Below are 26,792 nucleotides of genomic sequence, written 5' to 3'. Positions count from 1 at the left end.
AACGTTTTTATCTTATTGTTATTATTATCTTAACTTTCTGTCTGTTGAAATGCTTTTTTCGTTTGTTCAATAAAAAAACCTGAACTGTAGAAGTGCTCCATTTTCTCCACATTTCTGTTTGTGTTTAACTTTTTGATTTGCCACTTCAAGGGGGAGAAGAATTAAAATTTCTTGAACACCTTCTATGGACAAGCATGCACTGTAGCAGAAAGCTTATCTACATTTATTCATTAATTCTCCACACAGTCCTGTGAAATAGGTGTTATAGTAATTATTTTATGTATGAGGAAACTGCTGTGAAGAGGTTAACCAACTTGCCTGAGGTCTTACTTCATGTAGGAGAGAGCTAGGATTTGTACCCTATCAGACTCCAGAATTGACACCTTTGTCATGGTGTGGAAGTTGACAACAGAAATCCAATGTGCACACTCCTACACGACCAGGCTTGACTCTTGGAGAGAATTCAACATCACTGTCAACAACGTGCTGAACTCCTACCATTTTATCTGTTTCCCACCACTGCAAATGCTGTTATCTCCTTTTCCATGACATCATTCAACTATCTACCTACCTATCTATATGACTTCCTCACCTGCAAAGAAATTCTCAGATATGCTTAGTTATTACTCTTTTTATTATTTTTAATTGTTTAAGGGGAAAAAATGACTGAATTTCTTCATTTTCTTATACCACTAGGGGTAATATGACCTATCCCTTCTTTCATGGAATTGAAAGGGTTACTGGATCAAGATTCTGTTTCACATGCATATGTTGCTTTTCAAGTAAATCTCACTTTAAGCAAAGGTGTTAGAAGAAACAGTAGCTGGCAGGAACACTTGTAAACTTAATTAATTGCTTGCTTGCTTGTCATAATCAAGCTTCAGCATGTGTTGCATATAAAAGACCCTCTTTTCCCTAAATGAATGGGGCCAAGTTTGTCTTAAGTTGTCAAAACTTTAGTTTACCGGGCTGTAGATTTTCTATATCCTGGTTTCTTAAAAAAAAAAAAGGAAAATTCAAGGGTTCAGTGGTACTATTTATAATAGTTAATAGCATACTGAACTTACTCTTGGCGATTATCATTTAGTTGCAGGCCTTGGCCTCTGAACTGAAAACTGGTTTCACAGAAGCAATGCAAGAACTGTCCAGAATTCAACATGGCGAGTATGCTTTGGAAGAGAAGGTTAAGAGTTGCCGATGTTCCATGGAAGAAAAAGTTACTGAGATGAAGAATTCGTTAAACTATTTCAAGGTAGGCCCCTCTTCTATTTCCCTGCTAAACAGAAGTTCTTGGTCTTAGTCACAGAAGTAGAAAATATCTTTTCACGTAGCAGGCAAATATAAGAATTTTTCCTCCTGGTCTATTCATTAATTATCAGGCAAAAAATATCTATTTCATGCTTTTCTTTCTTGTATCTCTGTGTTAAAATTATAGGCCACAGTAGAAGTAAGATGCTCATCTCTCATTCATTCATTCATTCAACAAATATGTATTAAAATATGTATTATATACCATGTTATATCCTTTTATCTCTTCTACTAGATTAAATATGTATCAATTCCTATTTTTTAGGAAGAGCTGAGCAATGCCATGTCAATGATTCAGGCCATCACTTCCAAACAGGAAGAAATGCAACAGAAAATTGAACAGCTTCAGCAGGAAAAGCGAAGAGAATCTCGGAAAGTTAAAGCCAAGTGAGTGTCTTATAAAAAATTGGTGAAAGGCAAAGCCATAAGCAATGGCTTATCCAGTGGCATCCAGAACACCTTCCCTGCTATCAGTATACAGCTAACTGTCTATATACTGGTGGAATCTGTGGGTCAGCATGTGATGGAGGTTATAGAATCATAGAAGTTGATTGATATTTGGGTGCCTAGGTGGCTCAGTCAGTTAAATGTCCGACTTCAGCTCAGGTCATGATCTTGCGGTTCATGGGTTCGAGCCCCACATCAGGGTCTGTGCTGACAGCTCAGAGCCTGGAGCCTGCTTTGGATTCTGTGTCTCCCTCTCTCTTTCTCTGCCCCTCCCCTGCACATGTTCTCTCTCAAAAATAAATAAACATAAAAAAATTTTTTAAAAAGAAGAAGTTGGTTGATATTAAAGATGGATGGTGATGATTACATGGACTCAACATAATAGGAAGTGGAATGAAAATGATAGAAGATGGTACGTAGAATTTATTTAAACTGTGAAAATGTAAAATAACAAAGATGAATTTTAAAATAATAATTGGTGTGTTAAGATACTGGGGTCACCAGTGATTTTTCTTTTTTTATTCATTTTCTAAAATTTCTCTAATGCTACTAGTTTACTTCTACCATTGAAAATTAATGTATGTTAATAGCTCAACCAGTCTGAATCAAAACATATGCGGTAATCATTGTCATGTTTTTAACTTATCACGTTTTAAATAGAAATATGCCAATAATAACTGTGTGACCCTGGAGACTGGCTTATTGTTTTTCGTTGAAGATCTGCTGCTTCCCGGGACCTTTTGTGTTGTTTTGTTAAGAGAATGTACATCATCCCAAGCAGACTGTCGCCATGGCAAACTCTCAAGATCCTGATGACAAGGAAGCCAGTAACAGAAAAATAAAAATATAGGTGGTACGGTTAGGATGTGATTTATACATATTTGAAATCTTTCCCCAGCTTTGGCGATGAAGTAAGTTGAACCCTAAAAGTTGCTAATATATGTTTTTAATTTACAAAAACAGCAATTTTATATGGTTCAACCTAATAATTTGGAATTTTTCTTGGATTATTCTGAACTGATTCTCTTCTGAACCTCTCAGGTATTAACACCCTTTGTTTCCGTTCCCCAGGAAAACTCAAAAAGAAGAACATGGCTCACAGGCGGGGCCTGCTCAAGCACAAGGAAGTCCTTTCCGTTCAATCAATATCCCTGAACCTGTTCTTCCAAGTGAAGACTTTACAAACCTTTTGCCTTCTCAGGCCTATGAAAAAGGTACATTTTGCAAATCATATTGAAAAAGCCAACCTTTCCCCTGGATTCCTAGAGCTTAAGTAATAGTGAGCATGGGTTTATGTCTTCCATCCTTATCTTATTTAATGCTTATGTATTTATTTTGGGGGGGGGGTGGTGAGGGGCAGAGAGAGGGAGATAGAATCTCAAGCAGGCTCCACACTATCAGTGCAGAGTCCAACACGGGGCATGAACCCATGAGCCGTGAGATCATGAGCCTGAGTCGAAGCCAAGAGTTGGATATTCAACCGACTGAGCCACCCAGTGCCCCTGTCCTCCATCCTTATTACAGGAAAATGATGTATTGCTCAAAATTTTTCCTCCAATAACTGGAATTTAGAAGAATCCAGAGCATCCTAAGAGACCAGGAGATCTGCCCAATTTGAAAGATTTTCTTTTGTGCTCGCTTCGGCAGCACATATACTGAAAGATTTTCTTTTTGGGGGGCGCTGGATAGCCAGAGCTGGTGCTGTCCGTTGGCTGACAGTCACTAGCACATCTCTGATCTGAGGGATGATAGAACAGATGCTAGAAAACTGTTCCTGGGCAGTCCTAAAGAAACTGGCTTTCCATCCAGTTCCATCTATCTGTAACCATGTCCAGTTCCACGTTTGCTACACTTCTGTATGCTCAGCAATGTCCAGCAAAGCACTTCTACACAGGAGAGTGAATGTAGACATTAACATTGTTTAGAGGAATTGTCCCATCTGTCTCTCTCTCTGTCTCTCTCTCTTGATCTCTCGTTTTTGTTTTTGGTTTTTTTTGTCACATCTAGAAAATCTCCAAGAGTCTCAAGGGCTTCTGAACCAATTGTAAGCTCCTCAGTGGCAGTGCTGGTGGGTCCTACCCTTATGGCTGAAGGAACAATATATTCATAGACAGTAAATATGTTCTGCATAATTAAATTTAAAAATCTAAATCAGGGGATGCCTGGGTGGCTCAGTCAGTTAAGCAACCAACTTAGCCTCAGGTCATGATCTCAGGGTTTGGGGGTTTGAGCTCCGCATTGAGTGAGCACAAGCCCTGCTCTGGGCTCTGCACTCTCTCCCCCTCTCTCTGTACCTCATGGGATTCTCTCTCTCTCCCTCTCTCTCTGCCCCTCACTCACAAGCGCTCTCTCTTTCTTTCATTAATCAATCTAAATCAGATGGCTTTTTAAAAATTTTTTTTTAAACATTTATTTATTTATTTTTTGAGAGACAGAGAGAGACAAAGCGTGAGCAGGGGAGGGGCAGAGAGAGAGGGAGACACAGATTCTGAAGCAGGCTCCAGGCTCTCAGCTGTCTGCACAGAGCAGACAGGGCTGCTGTCTGGGCTCGATGCCCACAAATGCAGGGCTCGAACCCACAAACCATGAGATTATGACCTGAGCCGAAGTCCAGGGCTTAACCAACTGAGCCACCCAGGCGCCCCTAAATCAGATGGATTTTACTCAGTATAACTTCTAAGTATGGATTTGCTTTTATTTCTGTAAGTTTTTTTTGTTTTATTTTTGTTTTTGTTTTTGTTTTTTTACCTCTTTGAGTAGTTACTTTTGAGACCAGTAGGTGCAGCTTGGCAAAACTCCCTGATCCATCTGGGGAATGAGGGGGTTCGTCGCAAGGGCTTCTATTTTCTTTGCTCCATGTCATGAAGAACATGATGTAAAAGGATGATCTTATTAGGAAAGAATACAGGACAGCCTTGGAAAGTAGAGGGCAGATCAATGCCAAGTGTGGGGAAGTTGAACATGTTCACAAGACAAAAGGTTTAAAATGATAACTTGCGAAGTGCTCGATGGAGTTCATTTAGCTGCGTGATGGTAACCCTCCTTCCCCCACTGTTATAACAGAGGTAGCTTATATAACATAGTTGATTCATAGCTGCTGCTATGACTCTCTTAGGAGATTGCAGTCAAGGTGTTGACTCTTCCACTACCCATTCGTCTTTCCTCCTATCCATCCATCATCCCAGACACTGACTTAGATGGTGGGAGATAGTAGTGAACAAAACAACAAACACTCCTGCCCTCCTGGAGCCTTTGTTCTGAAGGAAGCAGACAATGAACAAGATACATAAAATATGTAGTTTGTCAGTGATAAGGGGGAAAATAAACACAGGTGTAATTTTAGAGAGGGTGCCCGGTAAAGACCTGAAGGAAGTGAGGAAGTGAGCTCCTGCATACCACAGGGAAGAAAGGGAACAGGTCCTGGTGGGAACACAGCCAAGATTTCAAGGAAGAACAGGAGCAGTGGGGCTAAGGCAGAGTGAACAAGGGAGACAAGGGGAGATGGGGTTTTAAAAAAAGAAGGAAACACCAGGCAGGGAAGGGAGCAGATATTTTAGAGCCTAATGGTCATTATACAGCCTCTGGCTTATGGGAAGCCATTGGAGGGCTAAGCAGAGGAGTGACAGGGTCTGACTTACATGTGAGCAGCGTTGTTCCCGCTCTTCCCATCATCACCATCCTCTCCATCATAGTTAAATAATAATTTAGCTCTTACTGTGTATAGGTTACACATAATAACTGATTTAATTCTTACGGTAGTCTATGAGGTAAATGCCACTTAATATATCTTTTTACAGATGGGAAAATAGTGCTTGCCACTATATTGAGATTTTATTATTATTTTTTTTACTGCTCTCTCTCAGTAAACTGTCAACTTTGAGTCTGTCCCCAATGTCTGGCTCATAGAAGGTGCCAGCCCATGTTAGTGGAATGAGTACTGATTGAAAGCTTTCCTTCCTCTGCAGCTCAAGAGTCCCGATCCATGCATGTAGGAGACAGTAATGTGAAGGGGATGATGGGTCCTGGTAAGTGGCTCTGTTTTTAGTTCTCTTCTCTTCTAGCAAGTATGCCCTTTCCCTGCTTTTACCTTTCCTGTTTCTACTCCCTCAGTCCCAAAGCAGGCATGAAAGAACTCAGGCAAAGAGAAAGCACTATGGTTACTAAGAATCTAAGATGAATGGTGGAGTAGGTCAGTGACTCAGTTAAACCCAAGGAGCGAGAATGGGTCAGGATGTTTAAGACAAAGCCAGAATCCTTGGTTCTTTCTGGCTCATTTCAATTATCAATGAAATAACATTCAGGGGAAACCTACAGATGTACATAGCATGACCTAAGTTTTCTGTGGACACATTTTATAGTTTATTTAATTTAAAAGTTATTTACTTAATAGACAATTCACCAGTATTTTATAAATTATTTCATCTTCCCTCCCTCCATTCCTCCTTCCTTTTTGCACCTTACCATTATCAGGACCAAGGAAGACAAATTCCACAAAAAAACATTGTGTTTGGCATCTTTCTTCTGTATTTTTTTCCTCTGGTGTGCTCACCTAAAAGGAAGGAGATACAGGGAGTCAACGTATACTATTACAAATTAATATATTATTATATAAACGTTTTAATTTTTTTTAATGTTTATTTATTCTATCTGAGAGAGAGCAGAGCCTGAGTGGGGGAGGGGCAGAGAGCAAGGGAAACAAAATCCGAAGCAGGCTTCAGGCTCTGAACTCTCAGCACAGAGCCTTTTGCAGGGCTCAAACCCGCGAACTGTGACATCATGAGCTGAGCCAAAGTCAGCGCTTAACTGACTGAGCCACCCAGGCACCCCTATAAATTTATTTTTTAAAGTGCCTTAGTTAGTAGAAACTACATACAAAGAATAAGGATGTATAGGCCAGAAACAGACAGAGGTGATCCTTTGTTAACTGTGGAAACTTTAATCCTTAGTTGATGTATTTAATCCTCAAGTGGAGGGGGTAGGTATACCCAAACAGGGGCATACTATTTAACCGTTAACAACAATTTTTTTTTTTTAAACTCAGATATTGATGGCAGGTGCTATTTTTCAGGAATGAACCCAACAACTCCTGAAGCGGAAGAAAACCTTAAGCCTTGCCTTTCGGCTGATATCCAGCCCAAGGGCCATCTCTCATCTGGTGTGTGGAGGCAGCCCAAGGATGGTAAAGAATGGGGAGAGGAATATGTCACGAAAGACCACCCAGATAAACTCAAGGACGCTGGCCAGCCCAGGCACAGTTCTCTGGAAAATGTTTTATGCGAAACCTCTTTAGCTGGTAAGCCCTAGAGGGGAATGCAGGCCGAAAGTTTGAAGAACAGGAAGCCTACAGGCTACAATTCTTGCAATTTAGATTCAGTGGAGGTATGAGACCACCTGGTCTCCAGTTTTCTTTTCAGATGAACACTAAAGCCTGTAGAGGGGAAGGGATTCACCTGAGGTCACATGGCAGGCTTGGGACCACCACCTTGATTCTGGGGATCGATGACATCTAGAAATGCAGTGCTTTGGGAGAAAAAAGGCATAAAGGTGGTGGAGAAGAGGGCAGAATTTTGTGAACTCTTTTGTCAGTGACGCAAAATCTTCCATATGTGCATCTTGGATCGGAAGTCTGCCACTAAAATACCAGATACTGCATCAAGGTCTGTCTTCCCTCCCTCCCTCGTTTCCTTCCTTCCTCTCCTTTCTATCACTAGTTGCTACTGAACACCTATTATATGGCACATAATGGCATCTCCCTCTGGCTATTTTGTGGAAAGTAATTTTCAAAAATTAATTTTTATTATCAAACACATGAAAAAATAAAGAGTACCGGAAGGTTTATTATGAAGAAAGCAGCAACCCCTTTAAATTGTTTTCACAGTTCCTTCTGGTACTTGCTTCTGTGTTTTGAAACCAGTTTATGCTGCTATTTTTTTTTTATCAGTACTTTACTGAGGGTGAATTTACATAAAGCAAAATTCACAAAACCTAAATTTAAGCTTATTGACTTTTTATGTATGTATGTATGTATGTATGTATGTATGTATGTATGTATGTATGTATATCCCCTTGTGATCACTCTCTGGATCAAGATATATAATATTTCTGTTACCTCAGAGAGCTCTCTCATGCACCTGAAGAACCACTCTTCTGACTTCAGTCACCATAAATTAGTTTTGTCTGTTCTGGAACTTCATATGGAGGGAATAATACAATGTATACTCTTTTGAGTCAGACTCCTTTCTCTCAATACACTATGTGTCTTTCATTCAGTAGTTCAATCACATGGAATATATTTACCACAATTTGCCTATCTATTTTCCTGTTGATGGACATTTGGACTGTTACCAGTGTAGGACCATTATAAGCAAAACTGGTATGAATATTCTCATCTAAGTCTTTTTTGGATGTATGCCCTCATTTCTCTTGGATGTATACCTAGAAGTGAAATCTCTAGATTCTGGGATAGGATTATGCTTAACTTTGAAAGAAAACATCAAACAGTTTTCCAAAGAGGTTGGGACATTTTATACTCCTACCACTAATATCTGAGAGTTCTGGTTGCTTGACATCCTTCCCAATATTTAGTATGGTCAGTCTTTGAAATTTTAGACAATCTCATGGGGGTGTAACTGGTATCATATTGTAGTTTTAATTTGCACTTTCCTGATGACTTATAATGTTGAAAATCTTTTCGCATGCTAATTGGTTATTTGTACACCTTCTTTTATGAAGTGCCTCTTCTTATTATCAGTTACTAGGATTTCTTAATATATTTTGGATATGAGTTCTTTGTTAGATGTATGTGCAGAGAATATTTAATTCTAGTATGTGGCTTGCTTTTTCACTTTCTTAATATTCTTTTGATGAACGGATGCTCTTAACTTTGATAAGGTTTATCAATTTTAAACTTAAATTTTTTTTAATGTTTATTTATTTTTGAAAGAGAGAGAGAGACAGAGACAGAGACAGAGACAGAGAGGGAACAAGTGGGGGAGGGGCAGAGAGAGGGAGACACAGAATCCAAAGCAGGCTCCATATGCTGTCAGCATAGAGCCCAACCTGGGGCTCCAACCCCCGGGCCATGAGATCATGACCTGAGCTGAAGTTGATGCTTACCTGTCTGAGCCACCCCAGCACCCCAGTTTTAAACTTTTTAAATAGATCATGATTTATGTGTCCTTCCAAGAGATCTTCACCTATCCCAAAGTTGTGAAGATATTCTAGTTTGTTTTCTTCTAAAATCTTTATAGTTTTAGCTTTCACATTTAGATCTATTACTTATCTTTTGTTGTTGTTGTTAAGTAAACTCTACACCCAATATGGGGCTCAAACTCATGACCTTGAGATCAAGAGTTGCATGCTCTACCAACTGAGCCAGCCAGGCGCCCCAATCTATTAATCTTGAATAAATTTTGATGTATGGTGTGAGGGAGTCCAGGTTCTTTTTTTTCCTCATGTGATTATTCAGTTGCTTCAGCACCTTTTATTGAAAATTATCTTCCTTTCCATATTGAATTGCATAGAGAACATCAAGTGATCACATTTGGGTGGGTCTAATTCTAGACTCTATGTTCTTTTTATTCCAATTAGCAGAGAATTTACATCTTGATAGTATTGAGTCTTCCTATCAAAGAACGTGGTATATGTCTCCCTTTACATAGGTCTTCTTTAATTTTTTTAGCAGTGTAATGGAAAATCTTTCATTTACATTTTTCTTCTTTTCCCCAGAAGCATGTGTCCAAGAGACCTCTGTCCTCCTGCTCCGTGCTGGCCTGTTGCACTGCTGCCTTCCCGGGACTTCCCACTCTTCCTAGGAATTCCCTTCATAGTTCTATGCTAGATTCCTGTTTGTTTTTATCTTGTGTGTCCTTCTTGGTTTCTCGGTTTACTTCTCGTTTGATGGAACCTATTGTCCAGTAGCTTCCGCATACTTTGTTGATAATTTAGGTGAATATAAAATCTTTTTCCCTCATCATTTTGAAGCCATTGTTCCATTGTCCTCTAATTTCTCGTGTTACTGTTGGAAAGCCCAGTACCATTCTGATCCCCAGTCCTTTGTATGTTACTGGATTTTTCTCTCTGGTAACTTTTAGGATCTTCTCTTTACCTCTGGTGTGCTGAAGTGTCACAGCGGTGCAAGAGTCTTTTTCATTAATTACGCTGAGCACAATGGGCTCTTTCCTCTAGAAATGAGGGTCCTGGTATTTTTTTTTTTCTATTATTCATTTGATAATATGCTCTCATCCATTTTCTTTATTTTCTCTGAAACTCCTACTAATTTGATGTTGGGTCTCATGGATTGAGTTTCTCCACTACCATCTTTTTCTAGTCTATTTTTCTTCAACATGTCTTTCTTGTTTTGGGGGTGGGGGAGTAGGGAAGAAGGCAGGAAACCTCCTTGACTTTACTTTCCACTCTTTCATCTTTGAAAAAATGCCAAAAAGTTTCTTTTTCTCCTCCTCCTCCTTCTGGAGTGTTCTCTTTTCTTAAAACAAAACAAAAACAAAAAACAAACAAAAAAAACCCAGCATCATGTAACTATTAAAATTTTTTTTTCCCCAATGTTTATTTATTTTTGAGAGAGAGAGAGACAGAGCGCAAGCAGGGAAGGGCCAGAGAGAGAGGAAGACACAGAATCTGAAGCAGGCTCCAGGCTCTGAGATGTCAGCACAGAGCCCGATGTGCAACTTGAACTCACAGACCTTGAGATCATGACCTGAGCCAAAGTCAGCCACCTAACTGACTGAGCCACCCAGGCGCCTCTAGCATCATGTAACTACTAAATGATTAGAATGTTTTTCTCGTACCTCTTTGAGGTATTAACTGTAGGATTTTTAAAAAGTTTTGTTTCTCCATTGTCTCTTTTATTAAGGTATATATAATTGACATGCAACATTATATTAATTTTAGATGTGCAGCATAATGATTTGATATTTGTATATACAGTGAAATGATCACTACAGTAAGTCTGGTTAACATTGTCACTATACACAACTACAATTTTTTTTTCTTGCCAGAACTTCATGTCTACTCTTTTAGCACCTTTCAACTATGCAATATGATATTATTAACCATAGTCACCATGCTATACATTCCATCTCCTGCATTGTCTCTATTTATTCCTAATGGGTAAATACCTTTTTCTTCATATACATACAGCCCTAAATACTGCAAAATTCTATATTGGCCAAGCTTATCAGGAAATGGGCTTCACTGTAGGCTAATCGAGTGGCAAATTAACTTTTTGATAGGTGACTTCCTTATGTCAGTGTCTGTAGGTCTTTATTCCTTGGAGAGTTCCATTTCTTCAGTGGTAGATCCTCCAGTCTCCTGCCTGAAGAGTGGCAGGAGTGGGAACTGGCATTGTGGGAAGACCTCCAGAGGAAGGGGCTGCGGGGGGGGGGGGGGGTCTCCCTGTTCCTCCAGAAGGACACAAGCCTTCTGAGTTCCCTTGTTTTCCTTTTGGCATCTCAACTCTTCCTTCTCCTCTCTGATGTTTTTAGTCCAGACCCCAGAGATAAGGGCCCCTCTAGTTTAGTTTTTCCCATTTTCACATGGGGCATAAATGAGGAAGCCATGTGGCATGGGGGGGAGGGGCCTGGAAGTTCAATTGCACTTTATGTAGACCATGTCTCCTGTTTTCAGCATTGCTCCTAAATTGCACTTTCTGTGGCACCTGGTGCCTCCACTTCTTGAGCCTTTCTGCTTCTTAGCAGATTTTCCATCTGCGGATGAGAACACCAAGGTTTTGTGCCCTCACTCTGAATTAATTACCATGCTTCCATTCTGTTTTCCATCTTCCAAAAATTTGCCGATGTCTCTTTTTATTGGGTTTAGTGTCTTTTTATTGCTTTCTATAATTTAACAGAGTTTTGGGAAGGAGTGGTTGACAAAAATTCCCTCTTTGATTTATTTTTAAAGCTAAAAGACAGACCGTGGCTCTAGAACTGCTTGAATCGGAAAGAAAATACGTCATCAACATCTCTCTGATCCTGAAGATCAAGGCAACGTTCCAAGGGTCAGATGGAAAGAGGAATTCCAAAGAGAGAAGGTACCCATGTATTCATTGCCTTTCCTTTTTCAGATTGCTTAAGATTTAAGGTAAGTTGTTTATTGTTTCCATTTGGGGAATTCTGGGACCTGTGAGGAGTTCCAGGAATAGTCTTTGAAAAGAGCATAGGCAGTGATAGCAGGTAACCCCTGGCAAGTCACAAATTTAGATAAGAAACTGAGTATAGTCTCTGGGGCCTTCAGTATCCCTGGCATGTCTGTAAAGAACCTAAAGGGAAAATAAATGCTACAGTGAGGGAGATGTTGCTCTCTGTTGACATCTGCATGTTCTCGTGGGACCACAGGTCTCACGGGGGGTGTAAGGGAATGGACTCAGGGAGGTCTGAAGCACTAAGTGGCCATCAGATAAATGGCATGGGGCTGGTTAACACTGGGACTTGGATCTTTCTCATTTGTTCAGGTGGTCCCATAGTACCGAATGGTGCACAAGTGGTGTGTGTATGTGGTGTGTGTGTGTATGGTGTGTGTGTTGTGGGGCAGTGCTTCCACAGGGTCTGGAGCATGCTGGCCCCAAGATTACAACACTCTTTTGACGGGTATCTGTCCATAATCTTTCTATTTTCTCTGCCTCTTCTCCATTGAGAAAAGCAGGAAGGAGGAAACTCTGGTTTGGTGGAAAGGACTAATGTGATGAAGTTGGAATAATCCAGATTAGTTGAGGAAAAGGTCAATCCAAAAGCTTGGAAAGTCTAGATTATGGCCTATTATAGATAAACGTAGCATTACCGGTTTAAATACGCTATCAGGTAATAGACACTGATGGTTCATATTGTGAATCTATCTAGGGAAGCCCCTAATTGTCAAATTTTCCTGCTCTTTTCCATCCCCTCGTTTTACTTGGCTTTGCGGCTACCAACAAGGTACCTAGTCACCAGAGCACAAAGCTTCCCATAGCCAAATGGCCAAGATGAGGGGATACTCCCTGACAAACTCGAAAGTGACTTCACTATTTTCAAGAATTATTTTACTGCAAAACTGAGGTAAACAAAGCATAGAAAACAAGGGATAGAAAGGGTGATGTGACATGGTGAAAGCTCTGACCACTGGAGGCCCTGGACCAGGCTTCACCTTCTCTCGGTGGCCACCTAGATTCCTGCTGGTCGTTCCTTCCCCATCTGGCCCCTTAATTCCCCTGCTAGACTCCAATCTTACATATGAATCAAATGTAAAGGCAAGTCTAACTCTGGGTGTGGTTTTGCTTCCACATCTGAGATACTAAGCCAGCAACTTCTCTTCCTTGTCCCTGAAAATTTGGGGATGGGGTAAGGAGAGAGAATTGTTCATTTTGGATCACAGTAATTAGGCATTTCAGTTATAACTTCATGAAACCTTCACAAGAACCCTGTGAACCCTGTCTTACAGATGAAGAGACTCAGGTCCAGAGGGGTTTAAAGCCACATGGCCAATTAGTGCCCGAATTCAAACCCAGGCTTGTGTGCCCCTGTCCCTGTGATCTTTCCACATCATGCCACTTCTCTAAGGACCTTGTAGTTTCAAAGACGTCACCTGACTGACAAGCACCATATCAAGTTTCTCAGCCAGAAGCAGACTTTCTGTTTCTTCCCATCTCACAACTTACGCTTCCCTCCTAACAGCCCACAGGTTCTTACTTCAGATCTCAACTGATTTGTCAGGTAGGGATGCTAGAAATGTGCTTGGCTCACGGAAGCTCTCTTCTACTTGCCGTCACTTCCTGCTTGTCTAAGATGTTCTCCTATGACCCACTGCTGAGGAAGGACTAATCTCCCCCAAATCCTGAGATTAAAAAAAAATTAAAACTATTATACAAAATTCCATGAAAGTAAGATAAGTTATTCCTGATATCCATGACGATGCTATGCATGTTAGTTATTTACTAAGCTGACCCTCTTTTTTCTTTTCATAGATCAAGATGAGAAAAGCTTTAAGTTGATACTCTCAGTCTTACTAATATAAAGATTCTAGTTCTGAGCTTTGCAGTGTTGCCATTTTTCCACCCTAGGGTTAGATTTCCATTATCCTCCTTCAGTTACTACATTTCTTCTTTTTTCTAAGCTTTTCTGAAGCCTCTGTGTGTGCTTTAAATAGACCAGCTGAATGAAAACATAGCAGAATGGGATTATTCCTTTTCTCTACTGACATTTTCCCCCATGTAAAGATGAAAATAAGTTAATAACATTTCCTATCTTTCCCATCACACATTGCAAGGCTTCAGCACTTTCTGCTCCTGCTGAAAAGTAACTTGGGGGTGAAAATAAAACCCACCGTAACTATAACCTGACACTCAAAACTGAGGTTGCCACATCTTCTCAAACCTTTAAGATACAAATTTAGGATTTCCCTAGGGGGGAAAAAAAGCCTTCAAGAGACTCCTCAACCTGTTTCAAGCCAGCCCTGCGTCTGGGCTGAAAACTGCAGTGGCACAAGCTACCAGCGGAGGTCTGAGTGGAACATGTGGGCTGTTGTTCATTTGTTGGAGGATCACAGAAGTTGGAGTTCTTGGATTTTTCTGGTCTGATTCACTCTATAGATAGAATTATAAGCTCAGGATCAAATAGTCCTGTCTGTCTGAATACTTGTAGGGAGGGGCAAAGTCAGCTTGACTTGACTGCCAGTTAGTCTTATAAGCTAAACTCCAGTGCCACATCCACCAAGAACTCAGTGTGCTACAGATCACCACCAGGTGGCGAATGTTTCATTATCCACGCGGGTCAGATTGGGTCACATCCTGCTGCTGAAACTCAGGAGTTATTTTGGCCTAAAATTGAACTGGCAAGAGCTAAGTTATTAATTTGAAACTATAACTGGGTTTTCTTTCATTGCTTTTAGTTTATTTCCCTTGTTTTTAAGTACTGTAGTGTGGGAGTTGAAATAACTTTGAAGGTTTTAAAAAACAATAAACAAATTCACGTTGCTGTAATTTCACTCCTGGTAAGGAACAGATAAGAAGTTGAGCATTTAATACTTTCATCTTCATGAAAAAGTTGCTTCTGAGAATCAGGTCTGGCTCTAGGCAAAACAGTGAAATAGGTTATGTGTGTGTGTGTCTATACTGCTTGCCTTCTTTCTCTCTCTGTTCTCCATCTCCTGGCTCACTTTCTCCACACTCATCTCCAATTTCAAATAATATCCTTATTAAATAGAACATTTTCCCCCCAATATTTGGTGAAGAACCCACCACAAGTCATCGCTCTTCCTGTAACTTATGTGTTTCCATAATACTTGATGGGGGCATTAGCCTTTCCTGACCCTCATCCCTCACCCTGAAATCTGTTACCCCAGTGGACAGTCCAGGAGGTACTTGGACTCCAACCAAGTTACCAGCTCTCCAACGCTGCAAGTACACTGATCACCATGTAGCAGAAGGCAGCTGTCTCAAAAGAAAGAGAAAGAAGGTGAGCTCAGGTGAGGCCAGGCAAGGCCAGGAGAGCAGTAAAGAAAGAAAAAAAGGAAAGGGGTAATCTAAGAGATATTACAAAACCTAAAAGGACAACCTATTTCCAAGTCAGATCTTACCATGGTGTGGGGGCCTAACAGCTTTCAGTGTCACATCAGGAATATCACCGGAAGCCATGGTAGCGTTGGGTGGGGAGAAATCTTTCACATCTAGACCTTTTGCTGGCACAGTGTTTCACTTGTTCAGTTCAATCAGTTGTGCTTTCCTCCAGCAATGTTATGGTTTCCTCCCAGTCAGACTGTCTCCTAGCCACTCCTCCAAATTCCCTCTGATCCAGACAGGGATCACTGAGATCTCCTAAGCCCACCATGCCAGCCATAAGAGCTCAGGAAGCGCAGACCAGCAGGCTTTGCGTATGCGGAGACCAGTGGCACAGGAGGTGGAGGGGGAAAAGGCAGGAATGAAGGAGGCCTTGTATCTTTTCACAGGGGGCTGGGTACCCTCTCCAGTCTGTGTGTCTTCTCTGAGCTATAGCTCCAGGGGAGTCTTTGCTCTCCTTGGAGATGGGTTGAAAGACCTCTTATCAAACTGATGGTCTTTCTACTGTTCTCAACAAAGGTCTGCTTGTTCAGGGTGGACAAAGCACACCAACTGTCCACTAACTTACTCTCGTTGGACCCTGGAGAAATATCCACGTAAGTTCAGCTCTCGGTGACAAGCAGGCCAGCACTTTCATCTTTGTTAAACATGTGGTCTTCAAAACACAAGGGAACCTACTTTCAGTTCCTGTAAGTCACCAAGTTAGGGCTCAGATCCCTGCTGTAGCCCAGCAAGACTCCATTTCCTTGCAGCTTGCATCCTTGTTCCCATAGGCCTCTGATTGTCCCACTCTTCCCCATCCACCCCCTTCTTCCTCCCATGATTCTTTCTCTCTCTCCTCTCCACTGTGTCCTTCTCTGACACTTCTCCTCCCTTCATTTCCTCTGAAAAAACAACAAAACAAAACAACCAAAAAACAAAAACAAACAGACAAAAAAAGAGGCACACTAAGGGATGGGGGAGAGGGCTGTGAGAGTAGGAAGGGGCTCTGTGAAACTCCTGGGAGTAACAGGCCAGGCCTGGTCTACAGCCTTCCCAGGCAAGTCTCTGTCCTTGCTCAGTTTTCCTCTTGGATAATGACGGGAAGGGAAATGAACACTTTCATATGCCTGTCCCCTGAGCGTTTAGTTGCCAGCTTTAAACAAGTTTTCCTTCTTCCCTAAATCAGTCTCTTACCCAGTAGCTAAGAATGACCAAGTGCCACCTCAGTGCTGTTGTCTACAACACTAATTAGAATAGACTATTTTGCACATCAAGTGGAAATAACTTTAAAATTTTGGAAAAGATTTCCCTGAGAATTTCCACTGTCACATAAATGAGAGAGTAACAGTTTGGCTTTAAAAAGGCCATTCAAGGGGTGCCGGGATGGCTTTGTTGGGAGAGCGTGTGACTCTTGATCTCAGGGTTGTGAGTTTGAGCCCCTTATTGGGTGTACAGATTACTAAAAAAAATAAGCTTAAAAAAAAAAGCCATTCAAGTGATATGCTCCTTATTAGTACAATATAGATTTGTGTAGGAACCATTGCTAATGGGTCTTTTCACATCCTGAGGATATTTTCTGTCAGGTCTACAATGGCAAACTTTAAAAAAAAAAATCCTGAATGCAGAGCTCAGGATATGCAGAGCTCAGAATATTTTGAATGAATGGGAAAATGGGACCTCCTGCAGATGTTCTTCTGGCTCTTTTCTTCTCTACACCCGGTTTGTGTGATCCTATCTCTATTCTGTTTCAAGCCTCTTCCCTGGTTCTTTACGGTACCTTGTCCAGCAGCACCTCGATTTGCTCCATGCTCTGCAGGAAAGGGTCCTGAAGTGGCCACGCCAAGGAGTTCTTGGAGATTTATTCCTTAAATTAACAAATGATGAGGTAAGTTGTAAAAAAAAAAAAAAAATCCTGCATAAACTTGAATTACATGCACCTGTGTCTCTCTTGTCTGCTTCTCTGAATGGAGAACCTCAAACCAGTGATTTTTCAGAGATAGGAAACCCGCTGAGATCTAGTCTAACCTCCTCACTCTACAGATAACGAAATAAAGTTCAGAGACATTGAAAGACTTTGCTGAAATCACCCGGCTAGCTAGGCAGTCATGGATCTGTTACCCAAGTCTCCTAACCTCTAGCCCATCGCTTTCCACTGTACTATGTAGAACGGCCCATTGAGTATGCACGTAAGTGTGTGTGTATTTGTCTATCTATCAATCTATCAATCTATCTATCTATCTATACATATCCATCCATCCAAAATTAGTATAGGGGGGTTTGTATATGTGCTTGTATTTCTCACCTAATTTCATTCCTTAGCGGTATTTAAAAATGTTATAGGCAGTGGTTTGTCTTGAATGTTTTTTATTTTCACTTTTTGGAGAAGAGTGCTAAGTTTTGAAATCTCTGTAATGTTCTACAAAGAAAGTATGACCCAGGCCAGAGGTTGCAAACTCAAATGCCTACGGGGCCAGGTAGTGATATAAATCAGTGGAAATAAGCGGAGTGTAATACAGTATGGACTGTTGGGAGGTGAGCTTAAGTGGAGCACATATGCTTTTCTACAAGGAATATTATCCAATTATTATCCAGGAAGAAGGGACTAGAGTTTCCAGATCTGATATTTTAAGAGACACTGGAAATCCAGAATTTTGTATGAAATTTCTTATTTAAAAATATTGTGAGGGGCGCCTAGGTGGCTCAGTCGGTTGAGCATCCGACTTCGTCTCGGGTCATGATCTCACAGCTCGTGAGTTCGAGCCCCGCATCGGGCTCTGTGCTGACAGCTCAGAGTCTGGAGCCTGCTTCGGATTCTGTGTCTCCCTCTCTCTCTGTCCCTAACCCACTCACATTCTCTGTCTCTCTCAAAAATAAATTAACATTAAAAAAATATATTGTGTAGGCTAATTAAAATTGGTCTGCAAGCCATAGTTAGCCTGCAATCAAATTCTGTATATTGGTGATTCTCAACTGTAGGTAATAAGACAAAGTTCACAAATTATTTACTTGTATAGTTTACAAACTATTTACTTGTATGGATATAATGCAATCCCTCTAATACCACTTTTACTTGTTTGTATTCAGTATGCTTTCTTGGGCTGAGAGTTGTTATATCTGTGGGAATATAACTTTGGAAGCTGAAAATTGTTTTCTTGAAGGCATACTGCATAGAAGAATAAACAAATGGTGGGAATATACAATTAGTGGCAAAAACTGAGAATCACTGGTCTAGACACCAGAAGGTGGGTTGGACAACGTTCCTCACTGGATGCAGATGGCTGAAATTAAAAGTCACTTAAAAACAAAATATGCATTTTAATCATTTAACAATTTAAAAATACTTTTTCGAGGTGCCTAGGTGGCTCAGTTGGTTAAGTGTCTGACTCTTGATTTCAGCTCAGGTCTCAGTCTTGCAGTTCTATGGGATCGAGTTCTGCGTTGGGCTCTGTGCTGACAGTGTGGAGTCTGCTTGGGATTCTCCCTCTCTCTCTGCCCTTTATCTCTCTCAAAATAAATAAATAAACACACACAAAAAAATTTTCAACTTACATGACCCCTCTCCGCTGCATTGGTTTTTCACTTTCTCTCATGAAAGCAGGATTATTGAATGTTGGTTCTCAAGTTCATAGGGATATTTACCTTAAAACCAAAAAGTTTAAAGAAATGAATTAAAAAACCCCCCAAAACATATTAACGAACACATTAAATGATCAAAATAATCTCTGCAAAGTACTCCTTTGTGAAACACACGACTGTAAAACTATTAGCTGCTATCATTCCTGTTTCCAGAGTCTTACCATGCATTTTTGTGTTTGTTTTTAAGAATAATTTCTTGGATTATTATGTTGCCTACCTGAGGGACCTACCTGAATGCATCTCTTTGGTTCATGTTGTTGTTCTGAAGGAGGTAAGGTGACTCTGTGTGTGTACTGCCCTTTGGTTACAGGTATATCTGTAGGAAGTTGCTCATCCACCCAGGGGAACACAACACATGCACTCAGCTTGTCTTCCAGGCTGAGGAATGGCTCCAACAGAGTCCCTGACACCCTACCTGGAGTTAAAGGAGCCCACTCGAGGATGAGTGCCAGTGCTTTGGTCCACGCCCTGCCTCGCTGACTCTCTGTTCTATTGCACTGGAAGTTTACACAAAGTAAACAGGTGTTCTAAGCAGAGATCCTCAGGCCACAGCTTGCATGCTCTATGAGGGTTTTTTTTTTTTTTTCCAGGTACAATTTGAATCTGAATATTAAACTGAAATCATCCTGTGTCAGTTTATAAGATCATAAAGTGGTTCTAATCATGTAGCTTTAAGTATTGCTACTGCAATGCTATAGTAGGTGCTCAAGAAGCACATATAAATATCTAACAATTCTAGTTATTTTAGGTCAATAGGAAGAAACTCTATCAGAAGCCTAAAGTTAAGAGTTAATCAAGTTTCACGAGAGGTGAGGGTCTCTTTCTTATTAACATTCTACTTCCACCCCCCCTCCCAACTACTCTCAACCCTATAAGTATAACGCCTACCACATGTTAGCACACATCAAATATTTGAGGAAAGGAAAGTAAGGGGAGGGGAGGAGAGGAGAGGGAAGGGAAAGGGAGGGAAAGAAAGGGACATGGGGAGAGTCCAACATGTTTGCTCTGCCAGCCCGGCTGACCAGTTTCTAGTTATACTCTGTCTTCACCCTCATGAGGCTCCAGTCCACCCTTAGGGCCTATTACTAAGCCACTGTAATGAGTACTTACAAGAGAACCTGAATGAATTTATTCAACTCGGTTATAATTTATTGAGTGCCCACTTGTGTCCAGCACTGTGCTAACAAGAGTAGTGGGGAGGGAGGGGGTTGTTTGGAAAGTTGGGTGGATTAGAAAGAATGATATGATATGCTCCCTGCTACAGAATTGTCTCCTTGAGCATGTCTCTGAACAAGTGGCCTATCCAATGAAGGACCATGACACTTTAGAGAAAGAAAATGCTCTGGGAATAAAAAACTCTGCCTACTCTGGTAGGACTGACTTTGGGGTTCTGCAGCCAGAGCCAGAGGGACACCGAAGAGTGACTCTACCTTTCTTTCATTCAGGGTGACGAAGAGATTAAATCTGACATCTACACACTGTTTTTTCACATAGTCCAGCGCATCCCTGAATATCTGATACATCTGCAGGTAGGCGTGGCTAGGAAGTCACCAAGATGATTTTCAAGCTAAACTACTATTTTTGGCTTCTAAATGAGAAACACTGTAAAGGGTCAAGGAAGAATCATTGGTATTTCTAAAGAGTAATTAAATGATTTAGATTGCTATGATTATCCCATTCCTACCTTGTAGTACGAACCACAATCTCAATGTCTAAAAATTTTTGGTTCATGATGTCTGCCTTTGAAGTTCTATCTTCATTTACCAGCAATCACCACCTCTGCTGATCCAGGATCTTTCTATAGAAGCTCCTGGTAGACTCTAAGTACCTATTGAGTCCCTTCCATCTTGTTCTACAGCCATCTAAATGTACCCCTAAACTCTTACCCCATCCCTGGCATCTAAGAAGTATCTATGTAACCTGTCCACTTAAGTGCTCTTTGACTACTTTCTTTTGGCTTGAGTCCAAGAGCCTGCCATATATTGCTTATATCTTATGTCACAGACAAAGCATGAAGAAGTTGATGAGGTGACTTCTGCACATCATTTTTCCACAGGGCTTGCAGCACCTTGGAGGAAGTAGAGTTGAGAGAAAGGCTCACCAGCATCCCTACCAGTCCCTCTTATTTCTAACATCCACCTATTCTGGTTTAATTGCTGACTGATTTTCCTAAGTAATTCAGTTGAAAGCATCTTAGAAATGCTTGGGATTTATCTCAGGTAGAAGTAGCCCAGTATCACTATTAAGAAGACTTTCAATTATATGTGGCTTTAGATTTTAAGATCTTCTCACAATAAATTAAATTATCTTATTTAATGTTTTCAATAATCCCATGAAAGAGGTATTATTACCATTGCTTAGATAAGGAAATACAGAGCCAAAGAAGTAACTTCCTCAAGTTAACACATGTTATAGGTGAAAAAATCTAGGACTCAAACCCAGGTCTTGCAAGCAGTATGATAAATGAGAGCCCCGATTCTACTGTCTGACGAGTTCAAATTCTGGCTCTGCTACTTGTTAGATGTGTGGCCTAATGAAGATTGCCTCTCTTCGGTGTGCCTTGATTTCCTTATTTGTTAAACAGAGATAATGATTGCACCTATCTATCTGTGGTAAACATTAAATGAGAAAACAAATATGTAAAGGGATTAGTACTTGGCAATAGGAAGACTCAATACACATTAGCTTTCCAGATCCAACTAACATGCATGTTTCACTACCACACAGTAGGCAATATAGTAGGGACCACCAGACCAGGTTTGATCATAAACATCCTCCCCTTGATGTCTGACATTCTCACCATTAGTCTGACTTATTTGGGTTATAAGGCATTGCTTATAGACAGTAATTGTTAGAATGGCTCCATTACCTCAAAAATCTAATGAATAGATCCTTCAAATTTTTCAGATGGAATTAGCCTATGTTTACATCCAGCCAAAACAGGAACAGTGATGACTATTAGTCTCCCTTGGTGGGATGGACAAAGAGAACGTCAAGTTTAACCTTTCAGATTAATTAGATTAAGATTAACCTTTCAGCCAATTAGATTGGCCATATGTATTGTTGTTTTGATTAAATGGCTACCAAACGCTCACAACAGATGGAGGCAAAGGGTACAAGAGACAAAATGTTTCATTCTAATTATGCAATGCTGCTTCCTTTTTTCCTCCATCCAGAACGTCCTGAAGTTCACAGAGCAGGAACACCCTGACTATTACCTACTTCTGGTGTGTGTTCAGCGCCTTCGAGTATTTATCTCGCATTACACCCTGCTGTTTCAATGCAACGAGGATTTGCTTATTCAGAAACGGAAAAAGCTCAAGAAGTAAGGTTCTGATGGTGCTGCTTAGAGGGTTTATCAAAGGTTTCTAAGAACAAGAATACAGACAATGTGGGTACCTGTCACAAGTAACCGCACTGTATTGAAAGTGGCTGAAATGCAGTGACAGGAGGTAGAAGAGAACAGAGAAGAGGTGGGGAATGAGATGGCCAGGCTGGCTATAGGGAGGGAGGTACCTATTACCTGGGGGAAATTACCTCAGAAAAATAAACAGTTTTACTCTAATACTTATGCAGACCCCCTTATCTCATGTTACTAACCATTGAAATTGTTTCCCTAAGCTTGCCAGACTAAAAAAATGCAGTTTAAAGGCCAGAATGTAGGTTCTTTCATTAATTCAACAAATATTTATTGAGCACTTACTATGCATCAGGCATTGCTCTATGCACTGAGTATACTGCAACGAACAAAACAAGCAAAAATCTTTGCCACATGGAACTCACTTTCTAGGGCTGGACAGCAAGTTAATAAGTAAGTTAGATAGTGATAAGTGCTATGGATAAAAACAAAACAAATAAGGGAGGGGTGGTGGTTGAACAAATTAATGCTAAAAAGAAACAAAAAGGGCTGACTGGGGAGAATCTGGGCTTCAGAGGGAACAGAAGCAATCTGTAGCAGAACTTTCTAATGACCTGGATTTCCTTCAACCTCATTCCAATCAATGAGGAAAACAGAATAATTTCTGTGGGTGTTTGAGACCGGAAAAAGATGCTGGTCTGGGAGATATCTTCCTATACCACCCCTTTCCCCCAAACTTAATTCAGGCAATTAATCAGCATCCTTATTCTTGCCCAGCATCTAGCTTACACTGTTACGTAAACAACCTTGTTTGTAGAGGGCCAGAGAGAGAGAGAGAGAGAGAGAGAGAGAGAGAACTTCACAGATGAGCTTCATCTAAGAAATGTCTCCTTATCTTTCTTGTCCTAATCTGTGTGTTCAGAGCCAATTTCCCAATGTACACCCTGAAAATGATTACTTCTATTCTCACAGGTCATCCATGGCGAAGCTGTACAAAGGCCTGGCTTCCCAGTGTGCAAACACTGGACAAGATGCTTCCCCCACTGCAGGCCCTGAGGCTGTCCGTGACAGCGGGATCCACTCAGAAGAGATGCTACAACCCTACCCTTCTGCTCCCAGCTCTGGCCCTGCTGTCACGTAAGCACCTGTTGCTGTGGAAATGCTAATGGCAAGGCCCTGGGTGCCAAGTGGTCTGTGTGGGGTAGCAGGACAGCCTGAACGAGGAGTATGATCTACAGGACTCTCCTCTCTCTTGCCCCATCAGGCCTATGTGGGCAGGCAAGCAGCTGACGCAAAACTTGGATCCCAGAGGAAGGCTAATGTCAAGGGGCAGGCCTAGAGGCTGACGGCTACTCCTAACAATTTACCACACATAACCACCCTCCATCTACAACATAAGTCTCTTTGGGTTTGGACAGTGATTGGGTGGAAGAGAGTGCCGCAAGAAGACAGGAAGGCATCTTATAGCTCCTCAGAAGGGTGGGAACCTACTTACGTTCTCCAAAAGGTACAGTAGAGGGAGAGAATCCCAGTCAGGGGGGAGTGGAACTCCAGGCTCTGAAAAGAGAAATAGGCCTGAGGTGATGCACAGAGAGTGTAGTTTAGTCCTCCTGATTCCCCTTGAAGCTTCTTCATAAAAGGACTTCATAAGCTCTTTTCTCCACTTGTGACAGCTTCTCTTAAAGTTTTTCTCTGCCGTGGATGTATTTGACAGCTTTTTAAAGTCTCTGCATACAATCCTCTAGCACACTAAGCTGGATTCTTTTTTAAGTTTTATTTATTTTTGAGAGAGAGACAGAGAAAGTGAGTGGGGGAGGGGCAGAGAGAGGGAGAGGGAGAGAGAGAGAGAGAGAGAGAGAGAGAGAGAGAGAGAATCCCAAGCAGGCTCTGTGCTGTCAGCATGGAGCCCAACGCGGGGCTCGAACTCACACACCGTGAGATCATGACCTGAGCTGAAACCAAGAGTCGGACTCTTACCCGACTGAGCCACCCAGGTGCCCCCACTAAGCTGGATTCTTATTGAACAAACTTCTTGATGATTTTTACATTAAGGAATAGGCCATTTATGTATCTGGAACTCTTTACCTCTAAAGGATAAGGATAAAGTCAACTTGGCTACTTTTGAAACCAGGATTTCTGGAAAGATAAGGGGAACCAAAACTCAAAATTCCAGGGGCACTGGGGTGGCTCAGTCGGTTGAGCATTGGACTTTGACTCAGGTCATGATCTCAAGGTTCGTGACTTTAAGCCCTGTGTTGGGCTCGCTGAGAGAGAGAGAGAGAGAGAGAGAGAGAGAGAGAGAGAACACACAGGAGCATGTGGGGCAGGGGCATAGAGAGAGGGACAGAGAGAAACCCAAGCAGGCTCTGTGCTATGAGTGCAGAGCCCAACTCGGGGCTTAAACTCACGAACCATGAGATCATGACCTGAGCTGAAATCAAGAGTCGGATGCGTAACTGACCTAGCCACCCAGGTGCCCCCACTTCAGCTTTTATGAGAATGATCTTTGAAGTGAAACAAACAGAGCCCCAAAATGAAATCCCTAGAGATTATATCTAGCCCGAAAAGATGGCTGCCATTGCACTCTGTGTTGGGAAAATAGCCAGTAAAAAACTCAACAATTTCCAAGTTAACAGACAATTCAGGTTAGGTCAGCATTTCATTTATCATTTCTTTTCACCTTTGAAAGTGGGAGACCTCATTTTCACCTGATAAAGATACTCACCAGAGTATCACCAGAGAAAGATACTCAGCATTTACATTTGTATTTTTAATGCATTTTTGTGGTAGAATAAACGAGTAGAACAATCAGGCTGGGTCAGTGTGTAGTCCTCCACTCACATCTGCCTGGCTGTTACCTTCCAGAACTGGCAAATCACATCCAATCTGATGTGTATACTACCCTAATATCCTATGTAAATTATTCGTTATTCATGATTAAACAAAACATCCTTCCATGAAATTGGGCATATTCAGAGTGACAGCCTTTTCATTTCGGTCATGTTTTTGTGGGTGAAAGTTTGAGACAACTTTTAAAAGCATGCTCTATAGCCACAAGGAATTTTTTAGTTTTTTTTCTTATGAAAACTTCAAATATACACAAAAGTGTACAGGGAACCCCACATACCATCATCCAGATTCAACAGTTTTCAAGTTTGTACCACACTGATTTCATCGAGGAATATAATTGTTCTTAAGCGTGTAGGTCCAGGAGCCGAATAAAAGTTCTTTCCATTATTTTGTATCATATTGCTAGGGCAAAAAAGGGAGAGGAGAGAAAGGAGGCACCTTGGGGCTCTGGACACGTGGTGGGCGGGTAAGAGCTTCCATATGTGGAGTGATGACCATCCTGGCTCACCAGCCATCTCTGCGCAGAGCCTTCTTGCTCAGACGGATACTTCAGGCATCCGCTTTATAGACAGCATTTTCACCCTCCCACGTGGGGACCAGGGCTCGTGGGGACTCCCTGGCTGGAGACGCCTACGGAGCTTGGTCGGTGACACACGTAGACGCCTGGGAGGGCAGAGAGGAGAGGACCTGGCAGTTTTGCGCCTAGGCGCTATCTGGCTCCCGTGTTGCTCCCGGCTTCGCGCTGCTTGGGAAGCGGCCTGAACTAACCAACCGTAAGCACACCTCTTTTTGTACTGTTTCCTTTTTTACAGACATTTGATGCCCCCAGTGAAGAAAAGCCAACAACCGCAAAGCTTGATGGAGAGCATGCAGCCCGGGAAGCCCAGCGAGTGGGAGATGGAGGGCAGAAAGCACGAGAGGCCCGAGAGCCTCCTGGCGCCAGCGCAGTTCTGTGCAGCCGAGCAGGACGTGAAGGCGCTGGCCGGGCCCCTGCAGGCCATCCCCGAGATGGACTTCGAGCCCTCGCCCGCCGAGCCGCTGGGCAACGTGGAGCGCTCCCTGCGCGCCCCGGCCGAGCTCCTGCCCGACGCCCGCGGCTTCGTGCCCGCGGGCTACGAGGAGTTTGAGTACGGCGGCGAGATCTTCGCGCTGCCCGCGCCCTACGACGAGGAGCCGTTCCAGGCCCCGGCCCTCTTCGAGAACTGCTCGCCCGCCTCTTCCGAGTCCAGCCTGGACATCTGCTTCCTCCGGCCCGTCAGCTTCGCCATGGAGGCCGAGCGGCCCGAGCACCCGCTGCAGCCGCTGCCCAAGAGCGCCACGTCGCCTGCGGGCAGCAGCGGCGCCTACAAGCTGGAGGCGGCGGCGCAGGCGCACGGCAAGGCCAAGCCGCTGAGCCGCTCGCTCAAAGAGTTCCCGCGCGCGCCGCCCGCCGAGGGCGTGGCCCCGCGCCTCTACAGCACGCGCAGCAGCAGCGGCGGCCGCGCGCCGCTCAAGGCCGAGCGCGCCGCGCAGCCGCACGGCCAGGCCGCCGCCGCCGCAGCGGCGGCCGCTGCCCGCGGCGCGCCCAGGACCTTCTTCCCCCAACAGAGGTCCCAAAGCGAAAAGCAGACCTATTTGGAAGTAAGGAGGGTAAAGTAAAACCGAACCCAGACCCACAGCGCCGGC

General features: G+C 42.3%; 1 protein-coding gene and 1 long non-coding RNA gene across 3 annotated transcripts in view; one reads left to right on the top strand and one right to left on the bottom strand.

Moving 5' to 3' along the window:
- Positions 1-19,251, bottom strand: part of LOC122216397 — a 52,314-nt gene extending 33,063 nt beyond the window's left edge. Inside the window, exons 1-4 of the long non-coding RNA XR_006200874.1 lie at positions 19,150-19,251; positions 18,833-18,922; positions 17,061-17,147; positions 6,217-6,304 (exon numbers count right to left, since the gene is read on the bottom strand). This is a non-coding gene — a long non-coding RNA (uncharacterized LOC122216397). The remainder of the gene's footprint in view (positions 1-6,216; positions 6,305-17,060; positions 17,148-18,832; positions 18,923-19,149) is intronic.
- ARHGEF33 (Rho guanine nucleotide exchange factor 33) overlaps positions 1-26,792 on the top strand; it is a 91,844-nt gene that overhangs the window by 8,024 nt on the left and 57,028 nt on the right. For both annotated transcript variants that reach the window (XM_042933189.1, XM_042933188.1), the window contains exons 3-14: positions 1,088-1,252; positions 1,574-1,695; positions 2,827-2,969; positions 5,721-5,780; positions 6,824-7,048; positions 11,677-11,806; positions 17,036-17,168; positions 19,107-19,190; positions 20,365-20,448; positions 22,096-22,244; positions 23,250-23,414; positions 25,940-26,756. In XM_042933189.1, coding sequence (XP_042789123.1) covers positions 1,088-1,252; positions 1,574-1,695; positions 2,827-2,969; positions 5,721-5,780; positions 6,824-7,048; positions 11,677-11,806; positions 17,036-17,168; positions 19,107-19,190; positions 20,365-20,448; positions 22,096-22,244; positions 23,250-23,414; positions 25,940-26,756 — 2,277 coding nt within the window. The remainder of the gene's footprint in view (positions 1-1,087; positions 1,253-1,573; positions 1,696-2,826; positions 2,970-5,720; positions 5,781-6,823; positions 7,049-11,676; positions 11,807-17,035; positions 17,169-19,106; positions 19,191-20,364; positions 20,449-22,095; positions 22,245-23,249; positions 23,415-25,939; positions 26,757-26,792) is intronic.

Source organism: Panthera leo, chromosome A3, assembly GCF_018350215.1.
Source record: "Panthera leo isolate Ple1 chromosome A3, P.leo_Ple1_pat1.1, whole genome shotgun sequence".
Taxonomy (NCBI): domain Eukaryota; kingdom Metazoa; phylum Chordata; class Mammalia; order Carnivora; family Felidae; genus Panthera; species Panthera leo.
The sequence above is the reverse complement of the archived record's forward strand: the minus strand, read 5'-3'. Positions and strand labels throughout refer to the sequence as shown.